Source organism: Paroedura picta, chromosome 3, assembly GCF_049243985.1.
Source record: "Paroedura picta isolate Pp20150507F chromosome 3, Ppicta_v3.0, whole genome shotgun sequence".
NCBI classification, from domain to species: Eukaryota; Metazoa; Chordata; class Lepidosauria; order Squamata; family Gekkonidae; genus Paroedura; species Paroedura picta.
In genome coordinates, this window is record NC_135371.1 from 94371119 (window position 1) to 94386050 (window position 14932).

Sequence of the window (14932 nt, forward strand, 5' to 3'; positions counted from 1 at the left end):
TGCTCTTTAGAAGGCCAGTTCCTGAATATGAAACTCAAATACTTTGGCCACCTCATAAGAAGGTGGCCTTGGAGAAGAGCCTTCTCCACTCCTTGGAGAAGAGCCTAATGCTGGGAGCGATTGAGGGCAAAAGAAAAAGGGGACGGCAGAGAATGAGGTGGCTGGATGGAGTCACTGAAGCAGTAGGTGCAAACTTAAATGGACTTCGGGAAATGGTAGAGGACAGGAAGGCCTGGAGGATCATTGTCCATGGGGTCGTAATGGATCGGACACGACTTTGCAACTAACAACAACGTATCCATTAGACCAAGTTCTGTCATTCAACAAGTCTGAAAACTTACAAGTCGCATCCTCCATATTGCAACTCTATAGGTATTGGAATGTGGCAATTCTATCATCATACAAGTCCCATCCTCCATATTGCAACTCTCTAAGTATTGGAATGTGGCAATTCTATCACCATGCAAGTGTCTCTTCTCTAGTGTAGAGATACCCAACTCTTTTATCCTCTCCTCATAGACATGGCCCCCAAACTCCTTACTAGCTTTGATGTCCCACAACAGACTCATTCAAGCTTATCAACGTCTTTCATAAATTAGGGTGCCCAAAAAACTCATATGGTCTGATAAATATGGATTTACTGGCAACATAAATGCAACTGAGATTATTACAACTAAAAATTAAATAAATTGGTACAACTTAATTGAGGATTCTGTTATTACAGACAGCAAAATAAAAGCATGTTTGATTGCATTACTTATTGATAAGTACAAACAACTTTTGTTTTACTGTATTTAGGGAATCATAAATTACTGCACCTTGATGACCATAATCATGTCCCTGCTTGTCAAATGAACTCTTGCAGTACATTTTGTAGTCAGTATCTGACATTTAGCTTAACACTGGTTATAGCTGGGCAAGGGAACCAAAAGAACCCAACTGAAAACTATAAGGACTTTCAATGGTTGAATGTCTGTATTAATGTAAAATTATCTTATTGTGCACAACTTGCAAACTTCAAAAATTAAAAACATGTACATAGCCCATAGATATTGCGTAAACAGTGTAATATGCACTCTATAAACCAATAGACCTGACACATTTTAGTCCATGTAGGGCCTTCTTCAGAGCTCTGATATTAGCACACACCCAATCATTATGCTCTCTTCTTCCAAAGGCTCTCTTCTTCCGAAGTGGACAAGTTGCTGGGGTCAGTCAGGGCGACCACCTGCCCCCTTGATCCCTGTCCCTCTTGGATTCTCAAGGGGAGCGGAGAGGGGATAGGAGGCCAACTCAGGGATATTATCAACCTTTCCCTGAGTTCCGGGGAATTCCCCGAGCGGCTGAAGGAGGCGGTGGTTCGCCCTCTCCTGAAAAAACCAACGCTGGACCCGCAGGACCCTGCCAACTACCGCCCAGTATCGCACCTAGCGTTCCTGGGCAAGGTGGTGGAAAGGGCTGCGGCGGACCAGCTCCTAGCTTTCTTGGATGAAACTTCGGCACTCGATCCATATCAGTCTGGCTTCCGCCCTGGCCACGGGGTGGAGACGGTGTTGGTCGCCCTGCTGGATGATCTCCGTCGCCAGCTGGATAGAGGCGGGTCAGCCGTGCTGGTCCTTCTGGATCTGTCGGCTGCTTTCGACACCGTGGACCATGAGATATTGGGCCACCGCCTCGCCGGTACGGGGATACAGGGTACAGCCTTGCGCTGGATATGCTCCTTTCTCCAGAACTGGACCCAGAGGGTTGCAGTGGGGGATGAGCTCTTGCGCCCTTATGGACTCCCTTGTGGGGTCCCACAGGGCGCAGTTCTCTCCCCCACACTATTTAACATCTTCATGTGCCCTCTGGCCCAGCTGGTACGGAGTTTTGGGTTGGGCTGCCATCAGTACGCTGACGACACCCAGCTCTATCTCCTCATGGACGGCCACCCAGACTCCCCCCTGGAACCATTTGCCAGATGTTTGGAAGCGGTGTCAGAATGGTTTGAGCAGAGTCGCCTGAAACTCAACCCCTCCAAGACGGAGGTCCTGTGGCTGGGAAGTAGGGGGCGGGAACAGGAAGCGCATTTACCCACCCTGGCAGGGGCGCATCTTACCATCGCGTCCCAGGCCAGAAACTTGGGTGTGACCATTGATGCCTCCCTGACTATGGAGGCTCAGGTCAGGAAAGTAGCCGGCCAGGCATTTTTCCATCTTTGCCAAGCTCGGCTACTAGCGCCCTACCTGTCCCCCGAACACCTGGCCACTGTGATCCATGCAACGGTCACTTCCAGATTAGACTTCTGTAACTCGCTCTATGCGGGCCTATCCCTGTCTGATCCGGAAACTCCAGCTAGTACAAAATGCAGCCGCTAGGGTCCTCACCGGCACACCTTGGAGGGCCCACATCCAGCCTGTGCTGAGGCAGCTGCACTGGTTACCAATTGCTGTCTGGATCCGGTTCAAGGTTCTGGTTCTAACCTTTAAGGCTTTACGCGGGCTGGGACCCACATACCTGAGGGACCGCCTAGTGCCCTCTGCCCCCCGCAGGGCTCTGCGCTTTGTGAGTGAGAATTTTCTGGTCGTTCCCGGCCCTGGGGAAGCACGCCTAGCCTCGACCAGGGCCAGGGCCTTTTCGGTCCTGGCCCCCACCTGGTGGAATGAGCTCCCGGGTGAGCTGCAGGCCCTGCGGGACCCTTTAACGTTCCGCCAGGTCTATGGTTGAGGCTGGGGCTGCTGGGGTACATCGACTGCTCTCCCCCGGGCTTCTTGACATCGTTGACGTCCTTCTCCTCCACCCCCCCTTTTTTAGGAATGGGGGTAGGAAGGGGATCTTATTATTGTGCTGCCATGTTGTGACATTTTAAAGTCTTTTAATGGGAGTTTTAATGGGTTTTTTTAAAGACATTGTAACCCGCCGTGAGCCATTTGGGAGTGGCGGGAAATAAATCAAAATAATAATAATAATAATAATAATAATAATAATAATAATAATAATAATAATAATAATAAATATGTATAGCAGCCAATAAAAGCACCAAGGTAAAAGCTGTAAAATAACAAAGTCAATCAATGGATCAAAATGTCTATTTATCAGCTGTTAGCTCTCTTACAAAAGCTGCAAAAAATTCTTAATGGTGTGTTCTCTTATTAGTGCATGTATTGCAGTAAGTACATGTATTACAGTAAGTAAAGTTAATACATGCACAAATAAGAGAACACACCATTAAACATTTTTAATGTGTGTTAATATAAGACCTCTGAAGAAGGGCCTACATGGGCTGAAGTGCATCAGGGATATGTGTGTATATAGTGCATATTACACTGTGCAATAGCCTATAGGATGTGTACATATGTTTTTAATTTTTTTAAGTTTGCAAGTTGTGCACAATGAAAGTTATATAATTTTGACATTGATGCAGCTATTCAACCTTTGAAGGTCCTGACTGTTTTAAGTTGGGTTTTTTTTCTTCTAGTTCCAGCCCATCCTGTTTCTTGTATAATAGCTGGGCAAGGGAAGCTTTTATTGAAGAAACAGAGAAGAGGAAAGAATTAACTGTCAATTAACTGCTGCCTCTTGACTCCTTTTTAGCATTAAAGATCTTGCATTTCAGGGGAAGGTGATTGAAAGGGCCACCAAGGACCACCTGCTAGTATTTCCTGGTAGAAACATCAGCACTAAATCTATTCCAGTCAAGCTTCTGCCCTGGCCATGTAGCCAAGATGGCACTGGTCACCCAGATGGATGATATCTTGTGACAGCTGAGCCCAGGCAGGTCAGCAACATTTGATATGGTAGATCACGAGCTTTAGTCCAGAGCTTTGGGCTTCGGTGTCACCAGTATGCTGATAACACCCCGCTCTGTCTTTTGATGGATGGTTGGCCAAATGCCGCTCCAAGCACATTGGCCCAGTGTCTTGAGGTGGTGATGGAATGGCTCAAAGCAAGCCACCTCCAACTGGACCCCTCAAAGACAGAGATCCTCTGACTGGGGAGGAAGGAAACAGACAAGGAAGCATACCTTCCCAAGCTGGATAGGGTACAACTTACATATATACATACATAGGACCTTTATATAAGACATTATACACGGAAGTTAAATTGAGAATAATATATAAAACTGGTAAAATTCCAGTAAAAACCTTAACTATGGGCCATTCCACACCCAATAAATATAGTGAAATGCTAACCTTATGCAGATGCCATATTTTTGGCATTTGGTACAATGTCGTCAACATCCAGTGTCCAAGCAGCAAACCGCTAGCTACATCCTCCATTTTAAAGCACTAGCTGGGGAATCGCATAAAGTGTATTGCCCAGCCTAAAAAGCATAAGCTACAGGAGAGCAATCAGCAAGCCACACACTGAGGAAATGTGTAGAGGCAAAGAAACACTCTCTCCGCCTCCAATTCCTGCCCTTGCACCCACCTCCCTCTCCCTTCTCCTGAGGATGTTTTTAAAAAAAGAAAACTGCATGGAGCAACTAATAAGTGTTCAATCGTGCAGGCAAGGCAAAGCAAACCCCCCCACCCCCAGTTAAAACACAAAGTATGCCTCTCTAGTGTCCTCCCCCACAAAAAAAAATCGGGAATGAGATTAATTTTTAAAAGATTCAAGGCTCATGATTCCATATGTGGCGGCATTATAAAAATCACTATGCATCTATGATTAGATGCATAGGCGTTTCAATGGAGAAGATTTACTTTTTAAAAAATGTAGGTGCCATCGTGGGTCCTTTAAAACTTTGCGAAAGGTGATTGGCTGCCTGGCTTGATTGACAGCTGGAAGAGAGTTGTGAGTTAAGTGTGTTGCTCTCTTCCGCCATTTCAAGCAGGCTGCGGAGTGCAAGAAGTGTTAGAAGGCAGTAGGCGAAAGCATGAGAGCCAGAAGTTTTCGCCATTTTGCGGGTATAACGCTATTTTTTCAATGTGCGGAAATGCCCTATGACTCTGATGAGTAAACTGAACACACTGTAAAAAATTGGCTACTTTCTCAAGTCTTTCGAGCTCCATATCAAGAAGACGATTATGAAGTTTGGTTGAGTCAGGATTAGTGTTGTTGACTGACAAACATTCCATGTAGAATTTACGTTGGGGCTCAGTGAAACATCATATGGACAAAAGACTCACTATCACCAGCATCACGTGGACACAGTCTGTTTTCAGGGGGTATCCCTCATAATCTACCTTCCAGGACTGCAGATGGCATTACATTGAACCTTGCCAGTGAGATGGCTCTACAGAGATTTGGCCTGATTAAAATGCTGATATACGGGGATATTTGGCCATGGGGTGCAATTTACAGTAGCACAATTGGCCAGGAACCTGGGAGTGATCTTAACAATGGAGGCTCAGGTCACAAAAGTAGCACAGCTGGGGTTTTCCCATCTTCGCCAAGCAAAGCTACGCTATCTGGCCACTGTTTAGATATGGGCTATATGTAGATGTAGCCAGTTCACACTGGAGTGAAATACATCTCTCAATTAGTACCTTTCATCAAAAGGCAGATATTGTCTCCATCTTCAGCTTTCTTGTCTTCCCTCCCCTGGTAGCCTCTACCTGTGAATATTATGGCTCAGTCACATGGTACTGGCCACTAGGCTGGGCCCAGTCATATGATGCTGAGCTGAGCACCTTAGTGCTGGCCTCCAGATCACTTATGCAGTGACAACTACTGGGTTGGGCTCAGTTGTGCAGTGAGGATCATGCAAGGATTTGTGGGAATCACCTCACCTTATCCTGTATCCCCTTCCCTACTCTGTTTCATCTTTCCCTCTTTCTGGCAGCCCACACACTTACTTCCCTCCTGCCATCCTACCTTGCTTTTATCTCCCCCCTCATCTGTAGCTATATTTATTATTTACTTCATTGTATTTATTTACTTCATGGAAGCAGCGTTCACCACTGTCTTCTCTGTTTTGTCCTAATAACAGTTCTAGGTGAAGTAGGTTACTTTGAGTATATATTACAGGCTCAAGGTTACCCAGTGAGCATCCATGGCAGAATAGTAATTTGAACCTGGGTCTCCCAGATCTTGATCTAACCAGTACCCTGACTTCTAAAGAAGAGCTGATTTATTGTACCCAGCATTTTACTAACTAAAAGGAGTCTCAAAGTGACTTAGGACTGCCCATTCCTCCTCTCCCCACACCCTGTGAAGTAAGTGAAGCTGAATGAGGTAACTGTGACTGGCCCTAGGTCACCCAGCTGGCTGCACGTGGAGGAGTGGGGAATCAAACTCAGTTTCCCAGAAAAGAGGCCACTGCTCTTAACCAGTTGCAACAGTAGCAAGCAGGTGGCCCTGTGTGATGAAAATCACAGATAAGAAACCACAAATAAGAATCAGATGTACAGATTGACTAGTATAGGGGCACAGTTGCTCAATGAAATCTAATGCAACTTTTCTAGATAAACAGGGCCACTTTTCACACCAAAATGCCAGTCAGTATCTGTGCTTTGAATTTCTTGGTTAAAGAGTATTTTTTCTGACAGAGCTACATCCTTGGCATTATCCTTTTCAGGGTACGTGTCCAATCTGTCAATAAAGGCTCTATATAAGCAGAAAGCTTGTACCATCTCATGCCAAAAGATATAACAATTATACCTGCTGGTACTTTTGTCTGAATCCATAATAGACTTGTATCATGTATGGGGGGGGGGGTGATTAACATTCTTTCATTATTTTACATGGTTATATTCTGGTTATTTCAATTGAATGAACTTGGTTTACACTAAGCTTAACTAAGCATAAAAGCTACACAATCACATTCTAATATCATACCCACAGATACAGATTTCCAATATTAAAAAGCAAGGAAGCCCTACTATATTATCCAGCAATATTTTAAATAATATTTTCTGTATGCTTTATGTGTGCTTTCAAGTATACATTATCCTTTCCTACAAAACAGCACTTACAGAGTAAGTGTACAAAGGTCATCCCCCAAACTATTTTTCCTGTATCCAGACAGAATATTACATTGTAGGTTAATCCCAATTTCCCAGAGTGCCATCTACTGGTTGCTTGTAACATACAGTTTTAAAGTATAGTCAAATACATTAACACGTAATGTACGGCTCAACTGACACAGAATACCATCATGTGGAAGTTGTTGCTTGTTCTGTTTTCTATGGTTCAAAATTCATACAATATAAAATAATTTTGTTACTTTAAACAAAGAACGCCATCTTAAATTCTCTTAGCCCTGCAGAAATCAACAGAAATTAGTTCCCATTACACATGTTTAAGACTAAGTATCTAAAAAAGAAATCTCAAGAGACACAGTCTGGACATAGAAGCTCTCCCCACAGAATGTCACCACTAGTTTGTAGTTTTGACATTAGGCACTATTCCCAATTTTAAGACAAATTTGATTGTAAGCTATGACTTCTTTGGGTAGTAAATTCTTCAAGAAACTGCAAACTTGGCACATCAAGCTGAAGTTAAGCATCTTTATGCCCCATTTTTTTCAATGGAAAAGGCAAACAAAACCACGAGACTCACTCTGATTTCTATTAAGTGGCTCAGGAAACAGAAGGTGCAAAAATGTAGCATCACCAGAAGGGTTTCATGACTGGCAAAGCTGGCAGGACACAAAGCTCTAAGGTTAAATAAAAACTATTTTGCAGGGTCGCTCCTTTGTTGGCCTGTAACATCATGGCCAACTGACAAACCAATCAAGTAATCAGTGATGGGGAAGCAGATTTTGTAGACTGCAGCCAGTCTTTCCCAGGATGCTCATGGGGCCTGCAGTTTGTCATGTAAATTCAGCCATCCTCTCATTGTGTTAATCTCAGTGGAGCCAACAGAACTGTGAAACAATTGCAAACTGAATCAGGTCCCACAAACCCTCTTTTACTGTATTATCACATGGTATGAAAATGAACATGCTGTTTTAAGAATTAAATCTTGAAATACAAATTTTTAATCCTGTTCTCTCACATTCTGTATTTGTGGGCAAACCAGATCAGGATTTCCATGGTAAATATACTTCAAATATTACATTTGCAGTAAAGAACTCTAACCCAATACACCTTAGCTGCTAGTGAAAGAAAATGCAGTCCAAAGTTTTCCATTGTTAATAAGGGTCTACTGGGCACTATTGTCCTTCCAAATAACCTTACAATTTTTTGAGAAATAACATTCCTCCTGAGGCAAAACATTTTTAAAATTCTCTGTATTGACACAGATTCCCAACTCAAGATTCAGTCTTTCCTACGGTACACAATAGAAAGTCTAAGTCCACTTTACTGCCTGAACGTGACAAGGCTGTCCCTGATTGACAAAGGCTTTATGTTTGAATAAACTGGAGCTTAGGAAACAAAGCATTTATTGCCTCCAAATATCTCAGACTAAAGAGGTCAGGGCCAGAAGCGGTGCACTTGCTGAAATGTTCAGCTTCAGCTTAAGCTTTCCAAATCCTTCAAAGCTACAGCCTGATGCTGGTTTGCTGGGTTAAGAATAAAGCTCCAGTTAGCAAAATCTATATAAGCAATTGTTGGTGTGTTAGGAATCTATCTAAGCTACAGTCGTAAAAGTATTATTCTTGCACTGCTGATTGTATTATTAATATGACTATTGACTCCATTGTTATAATTGGAGTTTGGTCTTTGTTTAACTCGCTTTGTTGCATGCATGCGTGTGTGTGTGTGTGTGTATACACACTCACAGCATGTGGCTGGGAAACAGTAGTTAACATGGTGTTCAGGATCCTTTAGCCATTAGCTGTGTATTTTCCAAAAGTAGGTCAAATGCATCAGCTATTTCCCAAATCCTTTTTTGTTACTGCAAATTACTTAAATTGTTTATTCAAGACTGCTTACCTTTAATTTCTGCAAATCTTAGTCTTCATCTAGAAATTGTGTAGTCCTTTTCTCTTTCAGGAAAACTATACACAACACAGTGCTTCAGTAGATTCCCTGGGCTTTCTGTGTTGACTAATACCCAGCTTCACAAGTGTTTGTTTCAATGTGTGTCCCTGGCACTCGGTGATATTAACATGAGAACATTTTGAGGGAAGGATTCTGTAGCAGCAGCTCCTACATATTAACAATTCATGTCCTTGGAGAAGAAAAAGAGTTTGTCTTCCACATCCCCCCCCCTTTTTTTTTAAAGGATGTTTTAAAAATGTATTAAGCAGATTAGGTTTTTAATGTTTGCAATGCAAGAGCTTTAGAACTCAACTAGTTCCTGTACTCAACCCCTAGCTGCCCACAAATACACAAACAAAACAAATGCAGTTACTTACTTGGTCCAAGTAGTGCTTGTAAGACGCCCAAACACATCCTTTGACTAGAGCTACCTCTTCCTCAATTCCATTATGGAGCAGTAGCAGCAGCAGCAGCAGAGGCAATGCAGAGCTGCGCTGCAAAGCAAGTTCCTTCAAGACTGCAACATCACTCCGTGTTACTAAGATTCAAAAGAACAATAGAAGCTCCACCCTCTCAAGTCCCTGAAAGGCTTACAGGATCACCTCTTCGATACATCCGTTTCCCCCTGGGAACAGATGTCCTGACATCATTCTCTGTTTTCACTGTTCTCTTCTGGAAACATGCTACTTCCAATCTGTCCAACACACTCCCCACCCATGAGCAAGCTTTGCCAAGAACAGAAGAGGTTTCTGTTCACTTCCATGGATCTGATTCTTAATTTTTTGCCTACTAGAAGAATGCTAAAAATAAAGTCCTAGGAAAATAAAGTCCACCTGCACAGTCAACAAATCAATTAATTTTATTTAGAATTAAGTTTCAAACAGGAAAACTTAGCACAATGTATAAGAGCATAACTTTTTTTTGCTGTCAAGTTGCAGCTGACTTATGGCAAGGGAAGAGACAAACAGAAGTAGTTTCCCGTTGCCTGCCTCTGTGGAGTAACCCTGGGGTTCCCTGCTGGTCTCCCATCCAAATACTAACCAAAACCAATCCTGCTTAGTTAGTGGGGTCTGATGAAACGGGGCTAGCTTAGGCTCTCCAGGTTGAACTAATGAAATTTGTTGAACTAATGAAATTAAACACCTGTGTGCCATTCCTAAGCCTCCTTTGGATTGTAAATTGTGTGAACAAGGACTGGGTTCATGTTGTTTTATGTTGCCTAAAACACTTAGCACAAAGGTATGGTTGTGCAGCAATAAGCAAGCAAATGGTTGACAAAACTGCTGCTTCCACTTCTTCAGATGTGGGGAAAGTCACAGAAAGACAACAGGTGTCTTTCCACACAGGGATGGCATTTTGTTGCTTCCTCGTTGCTGGTGCAAATGTAGCTTAAGCACAGCAACCATGGGGCTTCTAGAGTTTCCCCATAGCTTCCTTGCCCCAATTTCTTGGAAGTGGCTATGTCTCTCTTGTACCAGTAGGCCATTTGTAATTCTTTTTTTAAAAAATGGCACTAAGAATATCATTATACTGATAGCCTGTTGTAATGATCAGTGCAGCAGATTCCCTCAACGCCCAGCTTTTCCTTTTAAAAAAGCAAGTCTATCCTCTTTCTTGTGAAGATATACCTTTTTCCTTATATCTCCACAAGGGAAAGGGCTGCACACTTTCAAAAAATAAAAGCTGGGAATTCATAAAACATGCTGAATGTATCATTTCCACAGGGTAAGGATATAACAATATTCTAGTGCTCCCACTCCCCTTCTTAAATAAAAGCTCCCTGGTGGTAGAGAGAGAAAATGGCTGCCATCTAAGCCTCCCGATCCTCATTTTCCCACAGGCACAACAGCAACCCCAGCTTTATCACAATGTTTCCTAAAACTTCAGAGTAGGGATGTGAAAAAAAACCCCACATTGGTTTTTTCAGTTCAGGTATCCTGAACCTGGAAAAAATGGTATTCAGATTCAGTAAATATTTGGGAAAGCTACATTTCTTTTGTTATAATGGAGAATAGTTCAGAGGGTATCTGGAGCTCAGAGAGGAAGGCTGTTTTTTGAGGTAAAGTGATAGTGCTTCTTTTCAACCCACCCAAGTTTGAAAAATATTGGTCCAGGGGGGCCAATTCTATGAGTCTTAAACTGTGGCTCTCCAGTGTTCCTGAAAAATCCAGAATATTTTCAGGATTTTTTGGCCTTGACCATTTCAATAGCCACTTTTTTTTTCAAAATTGGTATCTGGCTGAAATAATACCTGAAAAATAAGGATATTTTTGGCTTGGGTTAGCCAAATACAGCAAAGCAGGCATGAGATACAAGCAGAGAAAACCCAGGGAAACCCCTGGAAGTACATAAATGCACCATGATGGTGTGGGGAAGCAGGGGGGAAAACCCACTTCTCAGAAGCATTGAACATAGGCTGAATACTCTCCATGTGGATGACACAATGCCTATACACATATAGTAATTTATTTAAAAACCTGCATAACTGTACACATTGAGAGTCCTTTGACTGCTGACATTCACATTTTGATAAACACACACACAATGCTGTGAACTGTTGGAAAGTGTGACTTTCAGTATTGCACACGCAAATTAAACATTAGTCTTACCTGAAGGTTTCTTCTCTTCAGTGGGGCGAAGTCATCCAAGGGTGCTTAGGTCATGCCTCTACTCACTCAGGTAAGGTTCAAATTCAAATGAATTGGGCAGCCTTACTGGGCGACCAAGGACTGGCCTTTCCAAATTTTACAAGCTCCTCCATTAGTAGTCTGGCAGTTCTGGACAGTCCTTGTCTGCCTGTTGGTGTCATCTGGTTGACCTGCCAGCTGTATTATTTTCTTCACTGGAAATGCCCAGTTTTGTTAGTTTTTCTTGTTGCATTTTTAAGGTAGGAAGTGGATGACTTCACCATACTGAAGAGAAGAAACCTTCAGGTAAGACCAATGTTTCATTCTACTTCAGTGGGGGAAGTCATCCAAGGATGGTTAGCTATGCCCAAGCTATGTATCCAAGGTTGCGTAGCAAAAACAGCACTCGGGCACAGTTCCTCAGACTCCCACATGTTGGAGGATTCTCCTGTTGAATGCTGCTTCCTCTGAAACTGCTTGGTCCATTTTGTAGTGTCTCCCAAAGGTTGAAAGCAAAAATCATGTTGTTACTCTGGTGATAAATGCTGCAGATATCGCCACTGCCCTTCTCAAGTGTGCTGTTACCCCCAATTGGGGGGGGGGGCAAACCCAGAACATCATACGCCGTGCAAATATAGAGCTTCAGCCGACACATAATGGTGGATTTTGAAATGCTTTCCCCAAACTCTGAGGGCTATGGAAAACAAAAAGAGCATCCAAAAGTCTAATAGCTTCCAACCTTCTCAAGTAAATTCACATAGCCCTGCAAACCATGAGAGATCAAACCATGAGCCATGAGAGATCAGTGTACAGAGTCAAAGAATATTTCTGGAAGGAGAACAATTCCTTCCTGGACGATAGTGCTGCTATCTCTGACACTTGGTGTGCCAACGTCACAGCCACTAGAAAGACAACCTTCTTCTGCTGTCTGAATATGTTCAAATGGCAGCCACAGCCTTCAGAACCATGGATAGCTTCCAGGAAGGAAAGCCATGTCTCACTGGAGATGCTAGCTGTGTCAACCCCCTGATGAATTGTCTGACATACTTGCTAGCGCTCAAACTCCTGAGGCATCTGTGACCTAGGCTCACTCTAAGTGCTGTGACCTGTCTTTTCAAGGTGTCTGGGCCCTGTCACTTCTTCCAGGCTTCAACCAGAGACTGCATCAGGTGTAGCCAGGCCATGTCTGGAGGGGACACTGGATCTTGCTATAGTAGATCCAGCTTGGTTGGTAAGTGCTACGGCTCCTTGGCTGGCAACTGCATGAGATCTAGGGTGGCAAGGCCAGAAGGGAGCAACCAGAACAATGTTCATCCGGATCCTGTTGATCAAGCAGCTGATTAGCAGGATGGGAGGAAACACGTATAGTAGCTTTGTTGGCTAATGGTGAGTCATGGCATTTACCCCCATGGCCAGAGGGTCAGAGAACCTGGACAGGAATCAGGGTATGTTTTGACTTACCACTGATGCCGTCAGGTTGAGATATGTCTGGCCAAAGCAGCCTACCATGAGCTGGAACAGTTCTGGGTTGAGACTCCATACTCTGGAGTCCAGGTCCTGTCTGCTCAGACAGTCTGCTTGTACACTGATGTCTCCTCAAAGGTGTTCCCCCCTGAGACCTGCCAGATTTGCTTCTGCCCATCAGAGCAACTTGATCACCTCCTCAAGCAGTGTCTCTGATACTGTTCCACTCTGACTGTAGATATGCGTCTTGGTGGACATATTGTTGATTCACACAAGGACAATATGGTCCCAGATCCACTGGTGAAAAGCCTTTAGCACTCCCCAGACCTTTTGCAGTTCCATTCAGTTAATGCTGTGTCCTATCTCATCCCTACACTGAGTGTAGTATGCTCTCCAGTATGCCCTTGCTGGCATCCATGGTGACCACCACCAGGGCCTGCAGATAAACAACATGCCCTTATCTAAGTTGCTGGGAGAGCATCCACCACTGGACCTGGCACTTGAGGCTCTCCAACAACCGGACTACCTTGCGTGCCTTCCGTGTTAACACCCCCTAGTAGGGGAGGAGAGCCCACTGCAAAGGCCTGGAACCATCCCCATGGCAGCATGTCAACTGTAGAGATTAGAAGATCCTGTATCACTAACAGATGCATAAGAGGTGCTGAGGAGGCATCCAAGAAGTCTCAAATTAGTTTGAGAATCTTGGTCTGCTTTTTGAGGGGCAAGAACACCATGATCTAAAGTGTCGATTCTGGCCCCCAGATAAACCTTTGTTGGTGTAAGCTGACTCTTAGCAAAGTCAATCAGGAATCCATGGGTTATGGCATGCCTTGTTATTTTTTCCATCATAGGAAAGTCAGATGCCTGGTTCAGGAGGAACAGATAGACATGTGTTCACTCCTGACACCATTAAGCATGCCAACCAAGGTCACCATAACCTTGGTGAATATTCATGGGATAGAAGAAAGTCCAAAATGCAGGGCCTTGTTCTGGTAGTGGTGGTCCAGGAAGAAAAAACACAAATACTTGTTGTGAATAGGGATATGCAAGCAAGTAACTGTCAGATCCAGAGATGCCATCACGTCCCCATGCTGGAGTGCTCTGAATATGTGCCAAGGGGATTCTATGCAGAAAGCCCATTACTTGACCCACAGGTTTAGAGCATTCAAGCTCAGGTTTGGTATCCAGTCACCCAACTTCTTTGGAACCATGAAAAGGATGGAATTAATGCTCCTGAAGTGCAGGACCTCTGGCATCAGTTTGAAAGCTCTGATATCAGTGAGATGTTGAATTGCCTGTTCCAGGATGGCCTTCCTGTGTACCTGCGAAGGTACTGGAGATAGGACAAAATGATTGAGTGGTAGTGTGGAGAATTCTATCCTGTAGCCCTCTGTGATGATTGAGAGGACCCATTTCTGGGAGGAAGTGGCTGCGCACTTCTTAAAAAGCTGCAGCCGACCCCCAATATGGGAGTTGGGTAGATCCTTTCTTAGCTGGAGCCTTCCTGTCATGTCAGAAAGGCTGCTGCTACCACAGTCTGACTCCGGACCGGAACTTAAATTGTGCTGAGGCTCTGTAGTTCCTGGATTGTCTCAGAAGACAATGCATGGGATTGGAAAGAACAGGATCATCACTTTGACTCACCTGTCCTGGTAGCGGACATCGTAGAAAATTATTATTATTATTATTATTGTATTTATACCCGGCCTCCCCCCGAAGGCTCGAGGCAGCTTACATAACCCCGTCCCCTAAAACCAAAAAATAACAATAAGATCCAATAAATTTACAATAGTGGCAACAACGATGGCTTAATCTTACTCATTTGGCCTTTTTCTTATCTTTGGTCTCAACCAAGATCTTCTCCAGCTTAGATTTACCAAAGAACAGGTGCCCTGAGAGCTTCTCCATGGCCAAAGGTGGAAGAGGTTCCACTCCAGTGTTTCAACCATACATTAAGCTGATTAATGACGTTGGCTACCTGTGGTCTGA

The 14932-nt window shown here is 43.8% G+C and overlaps 1 protein-coding gene across 7 annotated transcripts in view; it reads right to left on the reverse strand.

The window, feature by feature from the left end:
• The window catches only part of ACSL6 (acyl-CoA synthetase long chain family member 6), a 131696-nt gene that overhangs the window by 88561 nt on the left and 28203 nt on the right, over window positions 1-14932 (reverse strand). Inside the window, exon 1 of one of the 7 annotated variants that reach the window (XM_077326881.1) lies at window positions 9230-9447. The exons of 4 other annotated variants lie outside the window; for them this stretch is intronic. In XM_077326881.1, the coding sequence (XP_077182996.1) occupies window positions 9230-9266 (37 nt within the window). In that variant the 5' untranslated portion in view covers window positions 9267-9447. Of the gene's footprint in view, window positions 1-7485; window positions 7646-8804; window positions 8893-9229; window positions 9448-14932 lie in introns of those variants that run through there. 2 more of the 7 variants (XM_077326887.1, XM_077326886.1) reach the window with 2 other exon arrangements.